The 26,335-nt window shown below is 53.5% G+C and overlaps 9 protein-coding genes across 9 annotated transcripts; 4 read left to right on the forward strand and 5 right to left on the reverse strand.

Annotated features, from left to right (window-relative positions):
• Window positions 1–572: 572 nt before the first annotated feature.
• N0V89_010947 (uncharacterized protein) lies at window positions 573–1,262 on the reverse strand (the record flags this gene model as incomplete). The annotated part of the gene is made up of 3 exons (XM_056219686.1): window positions 573–657; window positions 706–858; window positions 931–1,262. The coding sequence occupies 3 exons, from the start codon at window positions 1,260–1,262 to the stop codon at window positions 573–575; spliced, it is 570 nt and encodes a 189-aa protein (XP_056066813.1).
• A 1,712-nt stretch (window positions 1,263–2,974) lies between these two features.
• SEC18 (transport between ER and Golgi ATPase protein) lies at window positions 2,975–5,621 on the reverse strand (the record flags this gene model as incomplete). Its single annotated transcript, XM_056219687.1, has 4 exons — window positions 2,975–3,310; window positions 3,384–4,916; window positions 4,968–5,286; window positions 5,338–5,621. The coding sequence occupies 4 exons, from the start codon at window positions 5,619–5,621 to the stop codon at window positions 2,975–2,977; spliced, it is 2,472 nt and encodes an 823-aa protein (XP_056066814.1).
• A 607-nt stretch (window positions 5,622–6,228) lies between these two features.
• Window positions 6,229–7,655, reverse strand: N0V89_010949 (uncharacterized protein; the record flags this gene model as incomplete). The annotated part of the gene is made up of 6 exons (XM_056219688.1): window positions 6,229–6,271; window positions 6,354–6,359; window positions 6,405–6,634; window positions 6,695–7,032; window positions 7,249–7,492; window positions 7,542–7,655. The coding sequence occupies 6 exons, from the start codon at window positions 7,653–7,655 to the stop codon at window positions 6,229–6,231; spliced, it is 975 nt and encodes a 324-aa protein (XP_056066815.1).
• A 494-nt stretch (window positions 7,656–8,149) lies between these two features.
• hxk1 (hexokinase) lies at window positions 8,150–9,831 on the reverse strand (the record flags this gene model as incomplete). The annotated part of the gene is made up of 3 exons (XM_056219689.1): window positions 8,150–9,475; window positions 9,529–9,677; window positions 9,795–9,831. 3 exons carry the CDS (start codon window positions 9,829–9,831, stop codon window positions 8,150–8,152), a joined length of 1,512 nt encoding a protein of 503 aa, XP_056066816.1.
• A 1,216-nt stretch (window positions 9,832–11,047) lies between these two features.
• N0V89_010951 (uncharacterized protein) lies at window positions 11,048–11,826 on the forward strand (the record flags this gene model as incomplete). Its single annotated transcript, XM_056219690.1, has 2 exons — window positions 11,048–11,292; window positions 11,340–11,826. 2 exons carry the CDS (start codon window positions 11,048–11,050, stop codon window positions 11,824–11,826), a joined length of 732 nt encoding a protein of 243 aa, XP_056066817.1.
• An 860-nt stretch (window positions 11,827–12,686) lies between these two features.
• Window positions 12,687–15,468, forward strand: N0V89_010952 (uncharacterized protein; the record flags this gene model as incomplete). Its single annotated transcript, XM_056219691.1, has 5 exons — window positions 12,687–12,928; window positions 13,092–14,223; window positions 14,272–14,379; window positions 14,429–14,764; window positions 14,818–15,468. The coding sequence occupies 5 exons, from the start codon at window positions 12,687–12,689 to the stop codon at window positions 15,466–15,468; spliced, it is 2,469 nt and encodes an 822-aa protein (XP_056066818.1).
• Window positions 15,469–17,143: 1,675 nt separating this feature from the next.
• On the reverse strand, window positions 17,144–17,668 carry N0V89_010953 (uncharacterized protein; the record flags this gene model as incomplete). Its single annotated transcript, XM_056219692.1, has 4 exons — window positions 17,144–17,244; window positions 17,296–17,423; window positions 17,476–17,556; window positions 17,631–17,668. The coding sequence occupies 4 exons, from the start codon at window positions 17,666–17,668 to the stop codon at window positions 17,144–17,146; spliced, it is 348 nt and encodes a 115-aa protein (XP_056066819.1).
• An 819-nt stretch (window positions 17,669–18,487) lies between these two features.
• Window positions 18,488–23,032, forward strand: JHD1 (JmjC domain-containing histone demethylation protein 1; the record flags this gene model as incomplete). The annotated part of the gene is made up of 2 exons (XM_056219693.1): window positions 18,488–22,147; window positions 22,193–23,032. 2 exons carry the CDS (start codon window positions 18,488–18,490, stop codon window positions 23,030–23,032), a joined length of 4,500 nt encoding a protein of 1,499 aa, XP_056066820.1.
• Window positions 23,033–24,976: 1,944 nt separating this feature from the next.
• PRE2 (Proteasome subunit beta type-5) lies at window positions 24,977–25,997 on the forward strand (the record flags this gene model as incomplete). Its single annotated transcript, XM_056219694.1, has 4 exons — window positions 24,977–25,108; window positions 25,175–25,396; window positions 25,448–25,588; window positions 25,641–25,997. 4 exons carry the CDS (start codon window positions 24,977–24,979, stop codon window positions 25,995–25,997), a joined length of 852 nt encoding a protein of 283 aa, XP_056066821.1.
• Between the last annotated feature and the right edge of the window lie 338 nt (window positions 25,998–26,335).

A 26,335-nucleotide genomic window follows, 5' to 3' on the forward strand; every position in this document is an offset into this window, starting at 1 on the left:
TCAACGGCTGGCACACCCATTTCGGAGGGTGCAACCGCGCAAAAGCCCCGGCACCAGGCACACACCACCCATCCGACTTACCCGCGCTATCCGCTCAGACCCAGCAAATCACAGCTCTCCGGGGTCCAATCCCAAGCAAGACGAGCGAGCAGAACGAGCCACACGGTGGGGTGGTGAGCGTGAGCGCCTGGTCCGTCACCTCGTGCATGAGCACCTTGCAGCGGGCCGATCCGCCGTGCGCGAACCGACAGGAAAAAGCGGGAAAAGGCAAGCGCGCCAGGTTGGTCGCTAAAGCGGCGAGAAGTGTCTTGCTCCGACAGACGTAGGTGGGAGGTTGCGTTTGCTGGGACGAAGAGAATTCAGAAAAACGTGACCGAGAAGGACAAGATAGGGAAAGGATGCGCCTAGAAAAGTTGCTGATATAGTAATACCGGGTATGAGGAATCGTGAACGTGAAATAAGAATGCCGCCCGCTGGTTTGTGAGGGAAATCGACGAGTTGAGTAAACCGAAAGTTATCGTGTATCATCCACAAGGCGCCGGTTCGATGAAGCCGGCTTTAGGCGCAGATGCCTAGTAGTCAACAGGAGCGGGATATCGGCGTTGAGCTGTTTTGTACTGTTCGGGGTATTTGCGAGCTGCGCGGTTGTTCAAAGCACTACTAGTGTTAATTCTTCCTCCAGCGCAAGTGCCGCACTGAACTCACTCAACACGCTTTTGCGTCCACTGCAGGTCCTTTTGCACGTCCTTTGCGGCTCTCATGCCATCTGCAAAGTTCACCCGTGCGCCAGCTAGTCGCCGTTGAGCCATAGCCTGTAGCTCCAGCAGTTCTCGGTGTTTGGCGTTGAGCTCGCCTGATCTGCTCGCCGTCAGCTTTTGCTTCTGGTACACGGAAAATGGACGCTGAAGACTCGAGAAAAAGGCATCTCACGTTTGCGCTTGCCTCGCTAGACTGCGATCCAGGGGCGTTGGGTTGAATGAGCCATTGAGTCGATCGCCCATATATTCCATCAGATCCACGCCTGTCGTCGTTCCGCTGGAGTCATAGTCACTCGCACTACCAGCGTAGCTGCTTGAGGTTGCCGATGGCTCGTAAGACGGGACTCCAGACGTGGTGACGCTCGCAGGAGCTTCTGGTGGTGACGCCGATACGCGACCATAAGCATGTTGGGGGTGAGGGTAGTAGTAGCCTCCCTTCTGGGGCATGTTGATGGGCATGGGCCCAGAAGGATAGGAAGGGTAATAAGCGTGTGCGGCAGACATGTTTGCTTGTTGGTGGGGTGTAACACAGGAGAGGAATGGACGGTAAGCCAAGGTTGAAGAAGTTTGCTTGATGAAGTATTGTCAAGGTTGGATGAAGGACCAGTGACAGAAGTGGATGACCGTGTGCTGTGATGCTGGGGATGGAAGAAGTAAGTAAGCCTGGTCCTTGGACAATTGAGAGGAAAGAGTCTTAGAATCAAAAGCCTTCAGCCCACATCATGGCCTCCTTTTATACCTTTGAGGGCAACGTGACGGCAAGCATCATGTCACTAGGGGCATGGCTTTGACCCCAATCTGCCGACTCGGACTTGTCACCCCGCGCGGCCTGTGATGGGACTGCATAGTCCTACGTCCACTGAAACTGCTTTCCGCTGGATCCGAAGCTAAAGGGCGTCATTGGAGCTGGTTCTGGTAGATAGCCCCCTAAGCTGCATACCGCAGCCGATCCACGATGCCTGGACGGGATGGACTGGCCGGCGCAGTGCCATTGACCAATGGCAGACTGCTAGCGGAGCAGCTATACAGCCCGTAACTGCAGAGAGGCAAGGTGGAGCGTGTGCTGCGTGCAATTGAAGAGAGGTGGGATATCCAGAGCAGTGCAGTTGACAGCCGGCAACGACGCAGGGCTAAAGGCAGCAAGGCATGGTAAGCGCAGCAGACGCGGAGGCCGGGCTGGGGGCAAAAGCAGCGAGAGCGGATGCTGTAGGCGTCTGTAGGTGCATGGGTAGTATGACTGACGGACATGCTAAGTGCTGTCAAAGGTATGCGCTGGCTCGACAAAACGCCAACGCCTTGAAGCATGCAATCTGGAAGGGCATGCGGAGGATCATGACGGTCGGCTAGGCGCTGCAGGCAGCAGCCCGGGGACAACGGTGCAATGTGTTCGCAGAACGGGCGCGCAGGCGCAGAGGCGGCGGCGCGGACGAGGACAGCATCCCGGCGACGAGTGTTGTCGTGGCTCGTTTGGGGTCAGGACGAGTGCAGTCGAGAGAGGGCTCGCCATCGGGCCGGCCCACTCTCGGTGCGTCATCCTCGCCGCATTGGCTGCGTTTCGCCGGGGTGCTTGATGCCCTACCTTCTCACCTTCTGTCCTCGCACGACACCACCATGCCAATCGCAACCCCCAGCGTCTGCACCAGCGCCGCGTGGTGGCGGTGAGGGCACATCGCGCTTCATGTGACCGTTGCTGCAAGCCGCACGTAGGCGACCCCTGACGCTCCCCTCTGCCATCGAGGCCTTCTTCTCCGCAGGCGTCCCGGCTACCAGAACACAGAGACAGTGACCGAGCGTCGCGGTAAGTTTGCATATCCATCGGTGCCAGACCAATCGCCCCGACGCTCAACGGGTGGCACCGCTGTCATGAGTGCATGCAACCCGCATCGAGACCAGCTGGACCATGGTGGTACACGGCAACTGCGCGGGCTCAGGGCTCAGAGAACCCGAAGCAGACCTGCGCATCGGCGACTGTCAGATGTTGAGTTTACCACGCACAAACTATGCGCCGGACCCACAGACCGTCAACATCAATCAGACTCTTTGCACCGCAATCCTCGGTGCTCTAATTCATCACTCCACCAAGCGCAATACACGAGTGACTGGTGGGCACATCTTTAGGTTCTACGTGTTGAAGACCGCGCTACCTACCTCTGTGACTCTACGTCTTACGCCAAAACTCTATACTTTACAAAAGCGCCGACATTCCGATACTATCTTCAGGTGAACGAGCTCCTGTTGGCTGAGATCGCACTCGACATGACCCTGGCGAAGCGGCCAGGAACGTCCTGGTCTTCCTTCGCCGTCTCAATGGCCGTCAACACCTTTTTGATGCCCACGCCCACGTCGGTGCTACCCGTAATCTCTTGGATCTCGCCAATGGCTCGTTGTTGGTCACGTTCCGAAAAGGCGCCTGACTGTTGCAACACCTGCGCAAGCTCGGGTTGCGAGTTGACGTTGGGTACCGCAATGTCTGCATCGAAACGGCTGAATAAATCCAGCTGAGTGAGCACTGAACGTTCCGTGGTCGTCGCGAAGATCAACAGGCGGCGGTCCTGCATTTCATTAGCGCGGGATTGGCAATAGGTTGTGTTACACCAGAGAACACAGGACAGTGTCGAAACTCACCTTTGGTGGTTGTTTCGCGAGCAGGACCTTGAGCGCAACCAACACACTGTTACTAAATCGAGGTCCAATAGGCACCCAATCAACGAGCAGCTCAATGTTGTCAATCACGATGATGCTCAGGGCACTCTTGTATGCATCTCGAAACGTCTTGTCAAGCTGCTGTACCTTCTGCATCTCGCTAAACCCAACCATGTCTTCTGGTGACACAAGCTTGATGAACGGGAACTCGGAGTCCATGGCCATTTTCGCCGCAAGGGCCGTTTTACCACTCCCGGGAGGCCCATGCAGGGCAACGGAGAGTACAGGAGTCGATCCTTTCCTGACTTGGTTGATGAAAAGCCGAGCCTCGTCCAGTATCTCATTGATGAATGGGGAGAAGTGGATGATTCCGCCGCGAACCCGCTGCCCAAGCTCCTCCTCTGCAGCACCAAACAAAGGCTTCACTTCTTCGAGACCGTGTAGGAAGTCTTCGCGATTGACCTTCATATTTTCCACGTCCGGGTTAATGGACGCCATTGTGCCGACCTTAATGTGTCGACTGAACGCATATGACGAGGCTGCCTTTACCAGACCGTTGATTTCCGCACCCGAAAAGTTCTTCGTGAGTTTCGCCAATTCCTCAACGTTGACGTCACTCTCGATTACATTGTTGTTGCGCATCTTGGTAGTATGTATCTTGAGGATCTGTGCACGACCAGCTTCATCTGGGAGCGAAATCTCCATATGAACTTCGAGACGGCCAGGACGAAGAAGAGCTTCGTCGATCATGTCCATTCGGTTGGTCATACCGATGAGCAAGATATTGTTCAGCTGATCAACACCATCGAGCTTCGAAAGCAGCTGGTTCACAACGCTGTCACCAACGCCAGTGCCACCGGTGCCAGAACCTCTCTGCTTGCAGACGGCATCTAGCTCGTCGAAGATGATGATATGCAGGCCACTTTCATCACCCTTTTCTTTATACTCTTTCTCGGCGTCGGCGAACATCTTCCGGATATTCTCTTCAGATTGACCGACGTATTTGTTGAGCACTTCAGGACCGTTGATGACTTTTGGCTCCCTAGCGTTCAACATCTTACCAATTTGCCGAGCTATGAGTGTTTTACCAGTTCCTGGAGGACCGTAGAGAAGAATACCACGGACGTGCTGTATACCGAGCCTCTCAACAAGACCAGGGGGGAAGATACGCGAAGCGAAAGCTCTCCGGAAGATAGCGCTGAACTCGTTGTCCAATCCACCGATACCCATGTCCTCGAACTTGAACCCTGGCTGAATGATGGAATTGGCAGCAGGACGCCGGCTGGAGGCCTTGATTTTGATGTCGGTGCGTGCATCTTTGAAGAAATCCACTTGAGTGTGACGCGTCAGAATTCCGCGAGCACCAGGGTCTGTCAAAGTAGCTCCGGATGCAGATTCTGCCTTTTCCATTGAGAGATCGACGAGTTGGACGGTCCGTATAGACATTCGTAGAACGATACTCTTGACATCCATAAGTAATTGCTGTCCGGGCGCAAGAACTTGGTTCTCGAAGTTCTACAATATTTCAGTTAAGCGTTGCAAGCAACATGCCCTGTTTCAACATACCTTCTTGAGGATAGCTCCAAGCTCCTCCTGGTCATATTGTGCCTCTGTGGTCTTCCTTGTAGCAAAGCCAACCTCGACCTCTAGATTCCCAAGGTATGACTGCCCGCCCTGGCTAAAAGCATCGTAGTGTTCGACCGTAACAACATCCTGAGGACCAAGCGAGATGCCAGCCCACGTACGTTGTGCATCCGTTAGGCCAATCTCGCCGGGGCGGCAGCCTTCAGTAGGTCTCGCCGAGAGAACGTAGTCGCGGTTCACTTTGATGTAGATGTCAGACCCATCGCGCGAGGGTGGGAAGTCCTGCGGGGACACGGCTACCCTATGGTTCGGTCAGCGACAGTACACCGTATAAGAACTGGCGCGCCCATACAAATTGCCAAAAGCATAAGCGTTGCCCCCAGGGCTTTTGATGGGACGCAGTTGGAGCGCTCGTCCAGACTGTTGGGGCTCGCGCACCGGCATGCGCTGTTGGCCGCCTTGGGCAGGGTAACCTGGAGGTGGCGGCTGATCGTATCCGCCCATCATTGAGTCGTATCCCGGTGACCTCTGTGGCGGAGGCTGTTGTTGTTGCGGTGGTCGCCCGTAGCCGTCGTTGCGCTGTGGAGGACGCGGTGAGCTGCCCGGAAGGCCAGGTAGTCTGTCCCGGTTAAACATGATGAGTGTCTTGGAAGAGTAGGTTAGGTGTGTCGCGGCAACACTACATATATCCAGGAGCTGCGATGGCCACGTATCGTAAGAGCGTGGGCGAGGGTGATTGCCTAGAGCGGACCGTGTAGGCGGCGATATCGAGTAGAAAGTTCCCCAGGTCAGCTCAAGACACGTATTGCAAGCGAACAGTGCGCGATCTTCCGGGCTTAGGAGGTATGATCAAGTTAATCACTCGAGGTATTGTATCAAGTCGGTTTCATTCATGGGCTTGAGGCTCAGCAGCAGTACGCGGGGAAGCTTGGACCCTTCTTGCCCCGCCACGCAACTCCGCCAGCCATCCCTGCCGCACGCAAATGACCACATGGCAGACTAAACAGCTATACTCTATTCTTGTTTTGTACCCCTGGATGCCTTTTACTCATAAGCATTGCGCAGGACACAGGACCGCACATTTCACCCAACCTCTTGGTGTATATTCCAGCGACAAGCGTGTCATCACTCCAGGGCTTGGTAAAAACATCAACTCTATGTTGTCTTCGTTACAATCTATGTATCTCGCTGTAGCTATAATGTCGCAAGTGTATTCAGTGTATCACGACAGTCCTTGAGGCCATTAGAAGCCCTTGCCTTGATGAAGAGAATCGCCCCCGCCATACCTGTGGAAAAGAGTCAGTCAGCGCTATGCTTGATATCACCAGCAACGATATTGACCGCGAATTTCAGCTTACCAGAGCGTACCCATGCCTGTCATGATGACGAACAGTCAGCAAATGTTCCGGTGTCTTTCACGTCTTTATTAATGACTCACGGCAATTGAGGCCCTGCTCCTCTCCCACTATCCAATCTGCTCCGGGCAGCACTTTACCACCATTGTGCTCCGGCCAGAACTCCTGTTCGAGCCATGCGTTGATCTCCTCAACTTTTTCGATGAATGCTTGCATCTTCTGTGGGTCATAGGTTCCCTTTCCGTCGTTGAAATCGCTCGACTTGATGAAGCGCCCAATGGTTAGATGGCTGGACTGTACCAAAGAAACAAATCAGTTTGTGTTTTCCAGCAGAATGCACCATGATCGACTCACAGGCACAACGTATCTCGAATCGACAGCGACTCCAATTTCCTGACAGAGAGTGTACAAGTCACGCCGTAGATGATGATATGTATACTTGTCATCTTGTTTCGTCCTTCCCAACGCCGACGGTTCCCCTGCTGCAGGCACGAAGCTCAGCGCTAGCGCTGATGCGTCAAATCCGATCATGGGTTTGATCAATCGAGCTCGATGATGGAAGGTGAAGTTAGTAATGGCGGGAATCTTGTCTCCTACGGAATCGACGATCTGCTGAATCTCCTCAGCCTTCTTTGAGTGAGTAACTTCCAAGGCAGTGATATGTAGGCAATCCTGGGGCATGACCCAGAGATCTAGAAGGCGTTAGGCTCAAAGAGCATGGTATATGAGAAGGGAGACCGGTCCACGTTTCGTCACACTCACTGCTGCCTTCCATGCTGACCTACGTATGTATACATGGTGCTCTTGCCCAGATTCGGCATGGTTCTATTTGTCTGCAACAGATGAAACCAGCAGAGAAAGTGTCACAGTGGCCAGGCTCTCTTCCATTAAGTGCGGCATAAACTTACTTGGAGCTACTGCAAGCAATTCCTGCTGAACACGGCTGATCAGGTTTTTGACCTTGTCGCTTGGACGTCCCCAGAACACCAGACAGTGTCTTGGGTCAACATAGCCTGGCTCTACAGTGACATCGCTCAGCCTCAGTAGAATGGGGTCAATGTCAGGTCCAGAAAATTCCTTGTCGAGCATCTTGGCTTTCTGCTGACTGTTCCTCGTGTTCCTGTGTGTAGTGTAGCGGGCTTGCATTTGGATCTGATAGATTACCAACATGAACTCAACCTTATGAAAGAAGTTTACATACAGGGTCATCCTCTGAAGCCGAGATCAAGGCATCGTAGGGGTTGCTGAAGGCGGCTGTCGCTACTCCGCTGAGATCCTCGAACGTGTTGCCAGCGGAGGAATTTGGCGCAGACATGGCGATTCACACAATTGAAACCGGATCTGGGTGGCGAAGGGAGTTTTGTAGTGCTCGTCGTAGGTATTGGGTGCAAGTGCTGGAGTCAGACGTGGTACGAGTGACTGGACCCACTGCAGTGTGGTGCAACGGTACCGACAGCGAAAACATGTTACGCTTACCCCTAACGGCATCCTATCCGCTCAAGACCGTTACAACACACGACCTGCAGTGACCTTAGCAGCATTGGTGTAGCCCCATCTACTGACTATCCACACTGCAGGCACGAGACGCAAGGTCTCAAAGCAGCATATCACGCTTTTGTATCACGCAATGGCAACGTCCTCACAAACCCAAGCACTGAAATAGGCTGTGACGGCAGCAGACCGAACTCCACCGCTTCAGCATAGTACACAGTAGAACGGTCTCTGTGAAGGATCGCCTTTCTTGCTGCGATGGCGAGTGGTCGAGTCGATGTGGCTATACATGGAGCTAAATAAAACTACAACATTCTATCATTTCAACGGCTTAGCCTTGCTGGCCAGCTCCGCAGCCTTCTTCATAGCCTCCGGATCCCTGATACCAGCGTTCTGGCCTTGCTGCACCCGCTTCAAGGTCAGTGCTGCAATCAATGCCGCACCCACACCGCTACCGTCCTCAGCAGGTAAAATCTCAACCGGATCACCCTTGCCCTTGCCCTTATTCTCCGGCCAGTCCAGGATCTCCTTCAAAGCCTGCGCTCCGCGTATCTTGAAGTGCGGGTACTTATTGAAGACTGAGCCGTCGGCGCCAACGTGACACGTCTCCCAACCCTTGTGCTTACAGATGGCAGCAACACCGCAGGCGGATAGGCGCGCGGCACGGGTTCCAATCAGCTCGGCCAGACGGCGAAGGAGTTCGAGTTCAGGCTTTGTGCACGAAATGGACAATTTGTTCTGCATCAGGTCCTGTGTCTCGCTCAAGTTCTCAAAGGGATCCTCCTCAATGGCTGACAGGAATCCAGCATCGAGTGAATACGCTTTCTTAAGCTTGTTGATATCCTGACCCGCAAACACCTCGCACTCCTGGCTTTGATGCAAGTCGAGCAAAACAAGACGGAAAATCTCACCAAGGTAGAGACCGGCGATCATCTTCTCAAAGGCTTGTTGACCAGGTCTGGGAGATTCCTTGTCGATAATGATGTCATAGGGGGTACGAGGAAGAACCTTGTGCTCGTTGTCGAAGGCGCCGTATTCGCAGTTGATGGCCATTGGAAGGGAGGGATCAAGGTTCATGTGCGCAAGCTTGGGAATGGAGCCACAGTCTTCCATATAGGCGGCATTACAACCGGTGCCGAAGATGCAGCCAATGCGCATAAGGGGGTCCGTGTACGCGGAAGCGATCATGGTGCCCGTGGTATCGTTGACAAGTGCAGTGAGCTTGATGGGTAACCCACGTTCGGCGAGAGCAGCTTCGAAAGGCGGAACGACATCCTTCCCCTCTACGCCATCAATATCAAAACCCTTCGTCCAGCGCTGCAGGATACCGTGATCAATGTGGTTCTGCGTTGCAGGGTAGGAGAACGTAAAACCGAGCGGCAACTGCTCGATCTTTTCGTCGCCATGGTGATATTCGATGAATTGCTGCAGGCAATCCGCGACATAGCCCCATAGCTCGTCTGCCGTGCCCGTCTTCAGCTCTTCGGGCATGCGGTATTTGGATTGTATGATGTCAAATTCGCCCTTCTCTTCGGTGAGGGTAACTTCGCAGACACGTAGGTTGGTTCCACCCATATCGAGGGCGAGGAAAGTGCCGGTTTCGTTGCCGTCGGGAAAGGCCATGCACCAAGTCGGGTTCATGGGCTGTTCACGATACTGTCAGTGCGGAAAGCGTATGGTTGAGCACAGGAACGTACGATTGTGGCATCGTCCTGGCCAAGACCTCGTCGCAGCTCGGACACGAACTGATCGGTTACTTCCTTGAGCTTCTGGGTGTCTACGATGAAAAGATCCTCGAGCTTGTTGATTTGATCCAGCAGATCCTTTGGCACATCGGCCATGGAACCTAGCACACACGTTATTCCTGATGTTCCGTTGCTTGTTTGTGGGGTTTGCTGAGGTTACGAAGGCTCAGTCCACTCGAGTGAGAGAGCGCAGGGCAGGAGGAAGGAGGCAACCGTACCCTTCCGCGAGGGCGTTCGTCGTGCACCGGCCGGCATTATGATTGTTTCTCCTTTCGATTGTTTCCAAAACAAATCCAGATGGCGTGGCTATGCCTTGAAACGATGAATGTGCGCGACCGAGGGGAAGACGATTCAGGTTTTGCTAGTCTATCTATGATGTAGTCAGCGATTGAAACCAACACGGGACAGGCTCATGCAGTTGCTGGAGCGTTTACAAAATCAGCAAGAGGACGACAAGAAAGACATGCATACATTTGCTTCTGTCCGCGGAGTTTTACAGTTGCTTTTGCGCAAAGAAAGGAAGATATTGGACGACGGGCTGACAAAGACGTTGTGGTGATGCTAAATAACGAGCTACCCCGCCAATGGTTAGAAAAGGGCGTGGAGCAATTGGGACGCTATCCGGGCCTCCACGACGATTTAGGGGGTATGATGAGTTGCCTCACAGCGGCATAATCTATTGAAAGCATTCAGCACGATGCACAGTGCACAAAAGTACAACGCTTGATTCAGAATCCAAGGCTGTTGAGACACAGCCGCTTCCTCCGATCGGTGCGAGGGGTAGCTGCAAATCCAGGGGATGACGCACGTGGTCGTTCAGCGGCTTGGCTGAGGCAGGCATGTTGCGCCTTCTTTCGGGGAAAAGTAGCGCCGCTCCGACTGTTTACATGCACCCTAATGCTGCGTTTCGTCTTCCTCTGTTCTTGCTCAATTGCAATGCCAGCCTTCCTTCACCGTTACTCTTACGGCTGACCTGTGTGGCGGCCAAACTCAGCCAAGTTAAGCCGCCCTGTTGGAAGAAATGTGCATTCACTGTCGACCGTCATGGCCACAGCCGATGGCAAGACACTATGAACAAGGAGCCGATGGTCTTGAACCATGATACCAGATCCGGCTCGGTTGTGAAAGTTCGGCAGCACCTCTACAACGCCTTTTCTATCTCGAATGTCTGTAGACCTAGGTCAGCAATGCAGAAAGGTACAATACTGGGAGAACAACTCCACAACGCGCACTTCAGCATTGCAACCAAGCGACGTTTGGACTGCTTATCGCTGCTATCCCTCACTTGGATAATAGTGCAATGCTGTTTGTCCGCCAAATCCGCAAGCTCTCTCCGTCACCTAGGAAGTTGAGCCACGGTAGGTACGTCGGTGAAGCAGATCTTGAGTTTCCAATGATAAATATCTTCGAGCACCCTGAATTCTTCGCTCGGTCCTCATCCGTCGTTTGGTCGTCGCTTATTGAACATTCGATGACTATACTAACTGCACCAGCGAACGATCTCGGCGCCAATCGCGCAATGCAGACTGACTTCGGAGAAGACCTCAAGCCCGGCCAGGAAGAGCTCACGTATGCCAAATCCATGGAGAAGACAAAGGGCGTCGGAATGAAGGAGAATGTTGACCAGCTCGAGTCTTCACCAATTGACATCCCAGGTCTCAAAGCGAAGCGGTCCATGATCCCAGGCGCCGAGGACGATAGCTTGTTGCGCAATGGGTAAGTGAATACAGAACCTCATGATTTGACAGCCTCTGATAGTCCAGCTGCTTTGGGCAGCCCCCTAAGCCACCCTTTCAGCCTTTCTTCAATTTCGACCTGGACTCTCGTACGCGCAGCCCAAAGTTCCGCCATGCAACCGTCGCTGGGAAGCCGGATCTCAATAGCAAACTGGCCGCTACTACCATCCTCTACAACGGCCATCAGCATCTTCCGTTAACACTGAAGAACATCCGCCGTCTATCCGTCCTTTGGAAAGGATCTACACCTGTTGCAGACGTTGGCCTCTTCATACGACTGATCGTCAATGAGGACATCAATAGCACGCACGCCGACCATGTCCTTGATGCTCTCGAGTTCGTTGGACACTATTGCGAACACCTCGTCTTTGCAGGACCTATCAAGGTCTCCGAGTTCAAGGACGTTTTCTATCGGGAGGAGCTCGACATCGGCACGGGAGATGATTGGGCTAGGATGATGGAGAAATTCCCGAATGTTCAGTCCATCTCATACGAGCATCATCTGAAGATCTAAAAGGCTGCTTTCGCCACGCTCACGACTTGACGATGAGATTGATTAGGCGAGCTTCAGCTCTACTGTACGGAACCGGACGGGATCTTGGACACGATGTTTTGCTAGGTCGCCGTCATACCTGCTGATAACTATACATCAGTGTGATGCTGAAGCCTATGTTATTTGGGTGCCCCTGGACGTATTAGGATACTACCCTAAAACAATGATATGCAAAATCGCAGTTTACGGTGCAACGACTCAAACAATAACCCCTTCTTGAACGGCATTGGGCCAAGTGAGACGTGGCAAGCTGTTCTCCCAAGTGACAACGAACTTCGTTCTGTGTAGCTGACACGAAGTTGCAAATGGGCAGCAAATGTACTGTGTAGATGCTATGTTCGGTCTGCGGAGGCACACTGCAAGATCGGGCATCGCGAATGCGCTAGGCTTAATTGGGAGCCATGTGGGGTGAGACTAGACTTGCATCACTCCACCTCATGCGGCCATTGATCTCTCAAGCGCACATGCGTCTGCACGCGATGACGAAATCAATACGCCTTTCCATCCGGTCAACAGTAATGGTGAAGCTGCAATGTAAGCGAGCGTCAGGAGAGCTGTCGCGGCCACCACCGAGGAGTTGTCCACGATCGTGCCGCGTCGGAATCCTGTGCCTCTGCCATTGAAAGAAATCGAAAGTGTATGCGGCTCCTGGTGCTGTATCCGCTTAACCAACTAGCCTTATTTCCTTGTTTCTGTAGGCTCGGAAACCTCCACCACTCGTTCCGCCGAGTTCCGATCACTAACTACATCATCGCCACGGATCCTTCTTCAAAAGCTGCCAGTGGCGCCTAAGCTTCAGACATTGGATCCAACCAACTTTAATGATGGCTTCCGACGTTGGCAAAACGGGCGAACAGCTCGACAAGACGAGTCTGTCGCCGTTTGGCGAAGCGAGGGCGACTGTGAACGACAATCCGCTCAGCGAGGACGAGGTCAACAAGCTCACCGAGTATTTCCATGCGACCCTATATCTGTGTCTGGGAATGATCTATTTGAGGCAGAACCCGTTGCTTCGCGAGCCCCTTACTATCGACCACTTGAAAAGACGTCTCCTGGGTCACTGGCAAGTCCCCGAATGTGTTCTTTCCGTCGAGCAGAAGCGAGATCTGCTTTTCGTCTACTAAGTCGTAGATGTGGATCTTTCCCTCAGCTCAGCTGACATGCAAACGAATTCCCATCACCGCATTCATTCAGGGCATCCACTGACTCTGTACTTTCGAATTTAGGGGCTCGGATGCTGGGCAAAGCTTCACGTACATTCACATGAACCGCCTGATTAAGAAGTACGATCTGAACGCGATCTTCATTTCTGGTCCTGGCCATGGTGCACCAGCCGTTCTTTCGAATTCCTACCTTGAGGGCACGTACTCTGAAGTATATCCGGACAAGAGTGAGGATCTCGATGGTATGAGGCGATTCTTCAAACAGTTCTCGTTTCCTGGTGGCATTGGGTCGCATGCAACGCCAGAGACACCAGGAAGCTTGCATGAGGGTGGAGAACTCGGATACTCGATATCACACGCTTTCGGCACGGTGTTTGATCACCCTGATCTCATCACTCTCACGATGGTGGGCGATGGTGAATCTGAAACCGGTCCGCTTGCAACCAGTTGGCATTCGACAAAATTCCTAAATCCTATTACCGATGGAGCAGTCATTCCAGTATTGCATTTGAACGGATACAAGATCAACAATCCCACTGTCTTGTCTCGCATAAGCCACACAGAACTCGAGGCACTCTTTATCGGATACGGCTGGACTCCTTACTTTGTTGAAGGGAGCGATCTGCCCACGATGCACCAGGCCATGGCCACCACCCTGGAGAAGTGCATCACCGAGATCAGGTCATATCAGAAGAAGGCCCGGGATTCCGGCAAGGCTTTTAGGCCGATGTGGCCGATGATCGTGTTGCGAACCCCGAAAGGTTGGACCGGACCGCGCAAGCTAGGGGACCATTTCTTGGAAGGCTTCTGGCGGTCCCATCAAGTTCCCATCACCGATGTCCTGAAGAACAAAGCCAGTTTGCAGAAGCTAGAAAAGTGGATGCGGAGCTATCGGCCAGAGAAGCTATTTGGTCAGGATGGAAAGCTCAGACCTGATCTGAGGGAGCTCGCTCCCACTGGCACCCGCAGGATGAGCGCCAATCCAATAACCAATGGTGGTGTGCTCCGCCGTAAACTCAACTTGCCTGACTGGCGCGACTACTGTGTCGAAGTGGAGAAGCATGCTACCTCCAAATTTGGGAGCATGGGAAATTTCGCAAAATTCTTGAGAGATGTTGTCGAGAGAAACCAGGATCAGTTCCGTGTGTTTGGTCCGGATGAGACCGAATCTAATAAGCTTAGCGCTATTTACGAGGTACGCGAGGTCAACCTACATACTGTAGTATGCTAATAGTATCACTAGGGCGGCAAGAAAGTTTGGCTCGGAGCTTATTTTGAAGAGGATCAAGACGGAGGCAATCTTGCCTTCAGCGGACGGGTCATGGAGATGCTTTCAGAGCACACGGTTGAGGTATAGTCAGGCTCCGGCACTGCACGTTTCGATAGTCTAACAAACATAGGGTTGGCTCGAGGGATACGTCCTATCCGGTCGACACGGCCTGCTCAACTCGTACGAGCCTTTCATTCACATCATCGACTCCATGGTAAACCAACACTGTAAATGGCTCGAGAAATGCCTTGAAGTCGACTGGAGAGTAAAAGTCCCGTCGCTGAACATCCTTCTCACGGCAACAGTTTGGCGTCAGGATCACAATGGCTTTACGCATCAAGATCCAGGTTTCCTGGACGTAGTGGCTAACAAAAGTCCAGAGGTCGTACGCATCTACCTTCCTCCAGATGCGAATTGCCTGCTTTCCACTATGGACCACTGCTTTCGCAGCTCGAACTATGTCAACGTACGGCACGCTCATGTACGAAGTGAACATTCTGATTCTGACTGGTATTGTAGGTGATTGTGGCCGATAAACAGGAACACCTCCAGTTCTGCACCAAGGAGCAGGCGATCGCTCATTGCACTAAAGGTGTTGGCATCTGGCCATGGGCGAGCAATGACCAGGGCGAAGACCCTGATATTGTTATGGCTTCGTGCGGTGATGTCGTTACTGCTGAAGCTCTTGCCGCCACTGCTCTCCTTCGTGAACACCTTCCCGGGTTGAAGATCCGCTTCGTCAACGTTGTCGACTTGTTCAAGCTCATATCGCCAGACGAACACCCGCATGGTTTGAAGGACCACGAATTCAAAGCCATCTTCACAGACGACAAGCCGATCATCTTCAATTTCCATTCATATCCGGGCATCATCCATCGCATGACCTACCGTCGAAAGGGCCAGCATAATTTGCACGTACGTGGCTACAGGGAAAAGGGCAACATAGATACTCCACTTGAGCTGGCTATCCGAAACGGGATCGATCGGTTCAGTCTGGCAATCGATGCCATTGACCATGTTCAAGGCCTTGGCAACAAAGGTGGATTGGCACGGGAGGCGTTGATGGATAAGCAGATCAAAGCGAAGAACTATGCGTATCACGAGGGTCTAGATCCCGAGGACCTTGAAGCTTGGACATGGCCGCAAAAGCTCAGCAACCCGGAATCTTGAGTATACGGTCAAGCAATGCAATTGGGGTATTATAGGCTTCCTTACTGATGAATTTTGATGGTGCGATAAAGTAAACTATTCCGTTTCTTGTTGTGTAACAATATTCTTCAACATCACATGGCTACGCTAAACGAAGTAGATCAAGTGTGTTATACTGCAATATATTTCAATTTGCAGCACTGTTGAGGTTCACTAATCTACGTTACGGTCGAAGATGACTTGCCACATCACATCTTTCGAAATCAGCAAGTGTATAAATATTGCAGAATTGAACTTTCGCAGACCTGCAAGTAAGGTGACCTGCAGTATAAATCTGAGAATAATACAGTATGCGAACCAAGCATCTTTCTCGCACCCTAACACAAAACCTGTTATTCTTGTCGACCATGCTTCCTATAGGATTCGAAGGAGCCTCTACGACAACCGTTATCCTCACCATAACACAAACAATCATTAAGGGCATGACTACAACCGCTACAACCAAGAACACAATACCCGCTCCAAGCGCCAAATGCGACACTATCTTCTCACCCACAGTTCCAGGGCTTTTATCGGCAACCCTCACCGCGACGCATCCCTCGCTATTAGCGATAAATTCGACACGCTCACTTGATCCCAGTGATATCCAAGGCGACGTTCCCCGCAACCCGAGCACAACATGTTTGCACACGATGACGCACTTTGTTCCCCCAGGCCCTGAACCTACCATGACGATGCTGCCATCGCTGCCAACGACTCATGTTCACGAGAGCCTAGATGGCTGCATGAGTATTCAGAGTCTCAATCTTCCAGCTTCTGAAACACCTCTGATGACCTCCAGCGATGCGAACGAACTGGCAATTGCCGCGACAGCAAAGACCACAGCTGCGGAGGACGAAGACGTGACTGCGTGGTCTTACATGGATCCTGCAGGTGGAGAGATCGGGGGCCCGGGTTGGGTGAAAAGAGTTCTTAGGTGGTTAGGCGGATATTGACTTATCGTGGCATTCTGTTGGTGGCAGCACTACTGACTTGAACAAACCTACGCCAAAAGTCTTAAATTCTAAGTAACCTTGACGACAACGAGTTCCCAGTTTCTGACGCAGTATTGTGCGGAGTGTTGCTCGGATCACGAGCTGTGAGCTTGATTGACAAGTCGCATAAAGAGCTAGCGTCCTGAGCAGACTGTTCCATTCACAGTCAGAATGATCGTTTCCGTCACAGTTTCGTCTCTGGAAAAACATAGGGCAGCAATCTAGCATAAATGGGATGCGTCAATTGGTGCTTGAAGTCGTGTTAAGGACTTGAGGCTATTCATGCTGACAGGAGAAGTTGGTAAACCTGCCAACTGGCCCTAATATCGGATGACGGCCCAAGCCGAATCCTCGCCGCTAAAGCCAAAGCATTCCTCCCATAGCAGCAATCCTTGCCGTTCATAAAATCATCATCTCTTTAACGCCAACCCATGTAAACGATTCCACAGCCACTTCGCAGACAGTCTGGCGTCGCGCCAGTCGCAGTTGCGGCATCCCTTGGCCACTATTGGAATCTGCGGCTTCTCCGTCAATGCCGAGCTCGTCATCGAAGTGCGCGTCTTGGTCGGCGTTCGGTTTAAATGTACGGTATTGAGGCCCACACGAGTATTGATATTGCTTTGTTCTCGTGCAGTCACCAGTCCTGTGGGCCTCGCCTCATGCTAATCGATACCGTGTTGCTTTTTCAGCTTTTCTAAGTTCTCCTGGCGCTCTGCGAGGTCGTTCGCTGCTTTTATCATTTTCTCTGGCTGGTGATATAATACTGTAACCAAGGTGAGCAGTGAGAGCGCAGAGATGGGATGTGAGAACGGACCAACGAGATATCGATTTTGGAAGTTGAAGCCGTTTAGCTTGTCGCAGGCGGATTTTGCATCCATGACATCCTCGTAGACGACGAACGCGGTGCCCTTTGTGTTATTGGCGATACCTTGGCGGATTTGACTGCTGTCGTTAGCTTTGCGGACTCAAAGCACGGTCGGAGGCGCATGCATACCGCACAGGGCCGAACTTGCCGAAGAGGTCGAAGAGATCCTCTGGGGTCACGTTGAAGCTCAAATTCTTGACGAACAGAGCACTGCGTGAAAATAGGTCAGCGGAGGTCGTGTGAGGTGGCCGCGGCAGGCGGCAGACAAAGGCTGCGCAACATACCGGTTGACTTCCGGGGCGAGCTTTCCGCCGCGACTCATAGCTTGGCGACTGGAGGTGTGCTGGAAAAGACTGGCTGCGCAATGCAGAGAGTTGCGATGAAGGTGGTGGAGGTGGATGCGGCGGGAGCGGCGTGAACGTCAAGTCTTGGAGGGCGAACTATGCACGTGATGCGGAGACGTCCACGGGTGATAGGCTGGCGACACTAAGCCGAATTTGGCCGGCCTGATGGTAGGAGGGCAGGCGCAAGCAACCGCGCAGGAACGGCGAGCAGACATGGAGCATCTGGAGGTATGCAGAAGCCGTCTGGAGATATGCGTAACAGCATTCTGGAGCAGGCGTCGCGGGCGGTGCGTCTGCGGAATTGGCAGCTTGTCTGGTAGAACTGGCGGAGGATGCTGGCGGACCTTTGCTGCTCCAGCGAGGGCTGTGGCCTCCTCCCGCCCGCAACTCCCGTGCAAGTGCAAACCGCAGACTTGTCACCTCCGCGCTGCGAATTACACATAAGCTGTGCGCCATCCCTAGGTACGCACTGCGCGAGACGGACAACGCGCCTGCGCGGAAGAGCCGTGGGCGCTGCAGTCGCTGCTGCTGGATTGTCCCCGCGCCAAAACTACTTTCACTCCACTCCACGTCCGTCCTTCAACGCCAGACCACCACCCGCACAACCACCACGCTCGCTCGCCGCCTCGTCGCGTCAGAACTGCCCCGGGACATGTCTACTGCGCCCAGCTGCTTCGTCTGCTCTCACAGCGCCGCCGTCCCATAGCCCACTGACTCCGCGACGATCGCGCCCGGCACGGCACCTCCGACGAAGACGCACCCCCTCCAATCCGCCCACCGCGCCCCCATATATCGCGATGAGGGTCTCTTCCTTCAAGTCGCAGCCAGGGCAAGCTCCGCCGCGCTCTGCCACCCCGCCGCGGCCTGTCTGGGAGCCGCTCTCCCCCATCCTCCGCCCGCAGCAAGCGCCCTCAGCAAACCCCGCTGGCAGCGTCGCCGCCCCTGCGGCCAGCGGTAATGCCCTTGTCAATGCTGCTCAGCACATATTACAACACAATGCAGGCTTTGGCGCGCAGCTCCAGCGGGAGCCTGCGGTGGTGACGTACGAGTTGCGATCCGCACCGCTGCCACCACCACGAGGCGCTCCATACTCTCCGGTCTTGGGCTCGCCCATTGAGGCGCTCGCAGATGCCGCCATAAACTCCCTCCATGATGGCTCGGCCTTGGTCGAACCTACGCATCGCTCCGGCCAGCTACCGTCCGCCTCGCCTAGCACCTACACCCAACCGCCCGGCCACCGCGCGCCAAAACACACTTATGCCGTTGACGGCAGCCATCCGTACACCGAAAGACCTGCAAAGCGCGCACGGTCCGATCACTTCTCTCCTTCTCAACATGGGCAACAGTACTATCCGCGGCCGGCCACTAGCCATATTCCGGGTTGGTCATACAATGTGGAGCAGATGGTGGACAGCGGCCATCGCATGTACCAGGAAACTGCTCGGCCAGTCCAGAATCCCGACGAGAACAGTATGAAAAGGCTTTCAGATGCGCAATTGCTGATGGACTTTGCCGCCGCCGCGTCGAGCTCGACGCCTCGGCGCGATTCTACGGCCAAGCGATGGAGCATATCGCACCAGGAAACCTCCAGTCCGTACGCCCGTCAACAGCACGGCGAACCGAACAACACGTACGTTGGAGCTTCCCTACTTTCTCCCCGTGCACATCATCATGTCTCGCCACCCGAATACAGGTATACACCCATTGTACCACCCGCCGCATTCGAAGCAGCCCCGGATGAAGTCAGCACACAGACAGAAACGCCTCCGGATGAAGGCACGGCACGAGAAGATTTACTAAACTTGAACGCTGCTGTCATTGGTACGGACACGAAATCGAAAAAGCATCCAGGGTGGCCGAAAGGCAAGCCTCGCGGATCGCGCATTGGCGCCCCCAGTGGGAAGAAGAAGAGATCCACACCCAAGCCAAAGCCTGCTTCAGCTGCTGCTCACGAATCTGCGAAACAATTGCAGTCGCCGCAAAGTCTGCCTGCGGAGCGAGACGATCATCCCGTGGGCGAACTTACCACAGCCCACGCGCCGTTTCCCGGCTCTGATGACCCTATACCACAAGCCCGTCGCTATTCATTTTCTGACGTGACGTCTACTGCAGTCCCCGATAAATCGACCTACGATATTTCGCGAGCCCTCTCAGTTCCTCTAAGTACTGCCACGCTTCCTGCACCGCCATTGGCTCGTCCCGCCCCCGACAATACGGCAGAACCAGTCACTATATGCGCCGGTTGCGGCTCGTCTGATTCCGAGACGACTATCGGCGACGGAGAACAGTGGATAAGATGTGATGGCTGTAAGGGGTGGCATCACTATGTGTGCGCTGGCTTCCAAAGCGAGCGCGAAGTGCGGGACGTGGACAAATTCTATTGTGAGCGATGCCAACCAAAATTTGGCAGAACCACGAAAGTCAGAAAGTCTACCAGAGCGCACACAGCTGTCGACTATGCTGGACTCAACGAAGGCATACTGAAGACGTCGGACGACAACCCCGAGCATCACTACATTGCTGCCTTCAAGAACGGCGACATCGAGTTTACCCCAGAGACTTTTGCGCGTCTGCCTCCAGAGTTAGTGTCCGCCGACTTCCTCGAAAAGACGAATGGCTTCAAAGAGCCTATCCTAATTCCTGCAGCCTTGAACCCCCGACCAGAATATCCGGGCAGAGCATATCCGGATGACGACAAGCCGACCACGACGATTGAAGCAGTTGCAGATCCATGCTACGCACTCGAAATGTTACCTGACGATGGCCAAGACAAATTGGATATGGTAATTCCAGAAGGTCTTACCGTCCGACGCGTTTCGGAGCTTTATGGGCCCCAGGAACGTGTGCCAGTCATTGATGTAAAAGCCCAGGAAGGGGAGGACAAACGATGGACAATGGCGAAATGGGCTGATTATTACGAGCAACAAGGCGAGAAGCCCGTCCGAAATGTCATCAGTCTAGAGGTTTCCCGGAGCCGCTTGGGAAGACTAATCCGTCGACCAAAAGCAGTGCGAGATTTGGATCTCCAAGATGCTGTTTGGCGCGACGACGACAAGAAAGCTCCTCCGGCCGTGCAATTCTATTGCCTCATGTCAGTTGCGGACTGCTACACGGATTTTCACATTGACTTTGGGGGGTCCTCAGTCTACTACCATATCGTGAAGGGCAGAAAGGTGTTCTTCTTCATACCACCAACAAAACAGAATCTGAAAAAGTATGAAGATTGGTGTCTCTCCCCAAGGCAGGGTCACGAGTGGCTAGGCCACCAGGTCAAAGAATGCTACAGGGTTGATCTGTATCCTGGAGATACAATGCTGATCCCCTCTGGTTGGATCCATGCCGTTTGGACACCGGAGGATAGTTTGGTCATCGGCGGTAATTTTCTCACCCGGATTCACTATGGCATGCAGATTAAGGTCCTGGAGATTGAGAAGAACACCAAGGTTGCCCCGAAATTTCGATACCCATTTTTCCAAAAGCTCATGTGGCTCTCTTTGATACGCTATCTCGAGGAGGACCCTCTCCCGGCACAAGTTGAACAACTTCTGCTCAGTGGTGGTCAGTTCTATCGCGATGTCCCAACATATTGCGAGACCGGAAAATTCGGACACAACTCACATCTTGGTTCGGAGAACTACCATAAACGATACTACCCGAAAGCTGAGTTGGATGGCCTTGTCGAACTTGCTAATTATGTTTGGAGATCTGTTTTAATTTCGCTCGGCCGGATCGAGGGCATAGTTGAGAAGGTGCAAAAAAGTGTCACCAGCTCTATTCCTAAAGGCTTTGGAGACCCGCTTGTACTTGCCAAGCGCTTCGCTATGTGGATCGCATGGAAAAGAGGGAATGAGTGCATCCCACAGTGGGCACAACCCGACGCCGTACTCCCCGACACTCAAGAGGCGGAGAAAAAATTAAGCGCCGCGCAGGTCAAGCGCATGGAGAAACAAGCGATGGGTGAAGGCTTGAGAACTAGTTCAGAGAAGCAATTCTCAAGGACTAGAGCAACCGAGACACCCTTTACAAACGGCATGGAACACCACAGCCCGGGCCTGGTTACACCACTGTCTCCGCTACCAATGATGACTGGATTTCTCCAGAAGCCGGATCCGTCGCGACCACAAACTACACCCAAGACATCCCAACTGGGTCCGAAGCGCATTGCCTGTGATGCTTGTCGTAAACGAAGAATACGGTGCAAGCATAAAGACGAGATCTTCGACCCAACGAAACCTGCTGGCATGGCTGGTGGCATGAATACGATCGATTTATCTGGCTCTTTAGGCTTGTCGGTCAAGCGTCGTTACAGCGACTTTGGTGCTTCTCACGGGTCGCAATCGAGCTCGGCCGACAAGAACATGACAAATGGAGGACCGCTTCTAGCGGACGCCAATGGCGATCCATACGCATTGAAGTCTGGCCGCGTGAAGGCTTGTGCTGATTGCCGCAAGAGCAAGGTGAGCAGTTTGATGTCAATAAGATCGCCAAGCTAACAAACTCAGCGTCGCTGTATTCACGACGAGTATGGCAATGTCGACCCGGTCAAAGCAAACGAAGTTCCCATTCCAAGAGGAGCTGCGGCCAAGAAACGTCGCATCAGCGATGAAGATCCGATTGCAGTTCAAAGAAAGCTGAAGAAGGAAGTTACAGCCGATGGCTCGTTCTTATATGCCCCTTTTCATCACCGGAACTCTTCTTCAGGGGAATGCATTATGGGTGGCCATGCTGAACTCCAAGACTTAGCATTCTCCGCCCAACAGTTTCTTAACCACGGATCCAATGACGATATGATGCCAATTGACCCAGCTTTGCAGTCATATGAGCATGGGAATGCCGGGTTCGCCGCGGACGCTTCTCATGCGCCGGATCAAGATACGGTCATGTTCTCGGTAGAAGACCTAGCCAACGACAGAGTGGAGACCAGCTTGGACGCACAAGCAAGACCTGTTTTGGACCCTGTCAGCCCGGGTACTATCCCTAACGGTTTCCATGCTCAACCCAACGGGTTTGCGGAAGATTCTCCACCCGCTCACGCCAACCGAACTGGCATACAATTTTCCCCGCTAACCCCTAATGCGCAACGCTCAGGGTGGCACTGTCACAGCAGCAGTAAGCCCAGTCAGACACCTCACCGGTCGCACAGGAGGAGCAATACGCCGAAGACACCTTCGGATCGAGGACGCGACTGCAGAGGGTCCATCAAGTTCGAGCCACGGTCTGAACCGAAGGCGCGCGCTACATCATCTGCTGTAATTGACAGCGAGGAAGATATGGCGAGTTTAGCTCTAGCGTTGCAGCTGCAAATGGAGGAACATGGCTTGCGACGACGGAGTATGGTATGAATATAGGTAGTTTTCCGTCTTCAGTTCAGTCTTGCTCTCTTATATCATCTGATTCAATGGCGTTTACTGATTTCAGGGTAATTGCATGGGAAATCGCACGGCATTGGTAGCTTTGGTCATTCTCTCACGTTTTGCAATATCATCCAGCGAGCTGGTGGCTGACGTTTTGGCGTTTTGGCGTTTACCGAAGTCGGCACCCACGCCCTTTATACCCAGACTTCAATGGTACAGTTCTGTATTTCTGCAAAGGATGTTCCATATGGCGTTATTTTCTCGGAAGAACACTTGGGACGCGGATGACGGGTTCCAAGTCTTACTTGTTGGTCAGCAGGAAGTTGCAGCCGGTTATGTAGATGTATCACAGATGAACAAGCAATTATTCTCACTTATTCACCGATAAGCCCAGTATAGCTCGTCACAGACCAACGTAAGCCAACCGAACCCAATCCCACGACCTAATTCAGGCTAGGCGTTCATTAACCCTTCCCTACATCCACCGATGCATATCTCCAAAGGGAGGATATCTCAGCCTGCTTCGTCTCCTTCCATCACCGTTTTTCCAATCTCCAGGTCCGCTAACAACACTGCTCACGCACTCCCAGTCCCACGGTACCTCCCTCCCCAAAACCTCATATCCAGCAACCCTCCTCAATCTTCCTCTGTCGGGCCGCACGTCTCTTAGTGCCACGCGCGTTGTCTCCCTTAGCTCAGTCTTGGCTGGCTCCACGATCCGCGTTCTGTATATCGGTTCCCGCGGCGAAGGGCACGAGGATGGACTGCGCGATGGCGGTGGGGCGGAAGTCGGAGGGGCGGGATTGCGCTTCCTGCCATGACCATGAAGCTTCCACTGGTGATGGTGGTGGTGCGGAAAGTGGATTGGATGCATGTGCAACGGGTGAATATGTGGATGGTGATGATGGTGATCCAAGTGATGGTGGTGCTTCTCAGACTCAACTGGGGCGAGTATTCGGACTTTACTATAGCGGGAATCATCTCCCTTTTTGTGGACTCGAACGAGCTCTGCCGCAGACGACCCATCGTCGAAAGGTTGATGTGGATGGTGGTGGTGCCGTGCGGATTGGGGGGTGAGGGTTATCCAGCACATGGCTGGAATAGGTGCTGGGGAAGGACGATGGTAAATAGCGGATGCGCAAAGGAGGTGCGAGACGATGGTGTGCGTGTGAGGATATGGGAGTATAGGCGTGTGAGGGTCGGGTTATTGTATGTGAAGTCCAGTCTCGATGAGACATGCAGTAGTAGAATAACTTGGAGCAGATGGAAATATACACGAGGACGTTGGAAAGAACAAGCGACAAGCATTTAGACTTTGCGGGTTTGATGTGCGGATTCGATGGACGTAGCTGATATGGGAGACCATCTGAGATATACCAACGACAAGAGCATCATGCTGTGCTTGTCACGCAGAGGTTGCGCCTCTTCACGCGCCCACTTGCACGGTGCGAGAGAGCAAGACGAAAGTACTGAAGTGCGAGACAAAGGGTCCTTATGACGATCGCATACTGTAGGAAATGCGAACATGTGTTCGTGTTGGGCGTCCGAATGACGGAGGCTGGTGGTTAGAAGTGGCACATGGAGAGGCGTGTATGTCTTAAGTGACCTTGAAGCGCAGACGGAACACATGACGACGACCCATAGGCTGTCAGCATCAGTATCGACAGAACGCTGGTTGCGAGGTGCATGCGAACAATGTGAGCCTCATGAAGGAAGACTGTACGCTTGTGCTGTGCATGCATGGTGAAGATGCATGTGGTAAGCGTCGTGGAAAGGCAGCAGCGACGCGAACAACGCCAAGCCCGGCGACACAGCAGCTTGCCCGGAGCTCTAACATCACCGCGTCAACCACCGCAACCCGCACCCACACCCCGCCTGCTCCGCCCTCATACCCACCGCCGTCCTCGGTTGCGCAAACATTCAGACCCCGCCATGGACTCATTAGTTGCACAGTACACGCGGCCGGCGTTCAGAGAGGAGGGCCAGACGCACGAAGAGCAGCAGGAGCTGTGCCAGGTCGCCCCAGAGCTGTCCCTCAAGTTTGCCCTGCCGCCAGTAGCTCAGGTATGCCACAACTTTCAGGGCCGTCCTCCAAAACTGCTTTGCGCAGGCTGCTGACCACGGGTCCAGTCCGCCTCATGGCTGCGCGCAATGACCGACGACTACTCGAACCCCAACTGCCCCATCAAGATCGCACACGGCACCACGACGCTCGCGTTCCGCTTCAAGGGCGGCATCATCGTAGCGACAGACTCGAGGGCAACAGCGGGCAACTGGATTGCCTCGCAGACCGTCAAGAAGGTCATCGAGATCAACAACTGCCTGCTGGGCACCATGGCCGGTGGCGCTGCTGTAAGCGGGAATTGTCCCCCATGGATGCGATGGAGGTTTGACAATCAGTAGGACTGCCAATACTGGCTGGCGTACCTGGGCATGCAATGCCGCCTCCACGAGCTCCGACACAAGCGCCGCATTTCCGTCGCTGCAGCCTCCAAGATCCTCGCCAACCTCGTCTACTCATATAAGGGCATGGGCCTGTCAATGGTACCATCTCTCTCTGCGTCCTTCCGTGGCAGACATGCTAATCCTAGTGTAGGGCACCATGTGCGCAGGCGTCACGCCCCAAGAAGGCCCCGCACTCTACTACATTGACAGCGACGGCACGCGCCTCGCAGGCAACCTCTTCTGCGTCGGTTCCGGTCAAACCTTCGCCTACGGCGTGCTCGACGCGAATTACAAGTACGACCTTTCAGACGAGGACGCCCTCGAGCTCGGCAGGCGGAGTATTCTCGCTGCTACCCACCGTGACGCGTACTCTGGAGGTTTCATCAACTTGTACCACGTCAAGGAGGATGGCTGGGTGAAACACGGCTTCAACGATACCAACCCGATCTTCTGGGAGACCAAGCTGAACAAGGGCGAGTTCTCCAATGTGACGTCGGAGCTGGTATAAGGTCGTGGAGAGATGAGAGAGGAGTACCAGGCAGAGAGTTACCCGCGGACAGGTAGTGGAGAGGAAAGGGAAACCGGGCTGTAGCTGTAAGATGAGTGAATGCTGCACGCCCAAAGCGTGAGGGACCAATGAGATCTTCACGAACGCTGTAAATCACAATTAACGAACCAGACACGCTCCACGATACGACTCCCAACACATTGTGACCCTGAATTACGGTATTAGAGCACAAGTGGTCTCGATATTATATCATGCCAAGTTACTCCAGAATACACTATCTAAGGATAAGCAATCCACAGTATATACACTTCTGAACAAAGACGACGCCTCCCGCTGGC

Source organism: Didymosphaeria variabile, assembly GCF_027946475.1.
Source record: "Didymosphaeria variabile strain IMI 356815 chromosome Unknown scaffold_8, whole genome shotgun sequence".
Classification (NCBI taxonomy): Eukaryota; Fungi; Ascomycota; class Dothideomycetes; order Pleosporales; family Didymosphaeriaceae; genus Didymosphaeria; species Didymosphaeria variabile.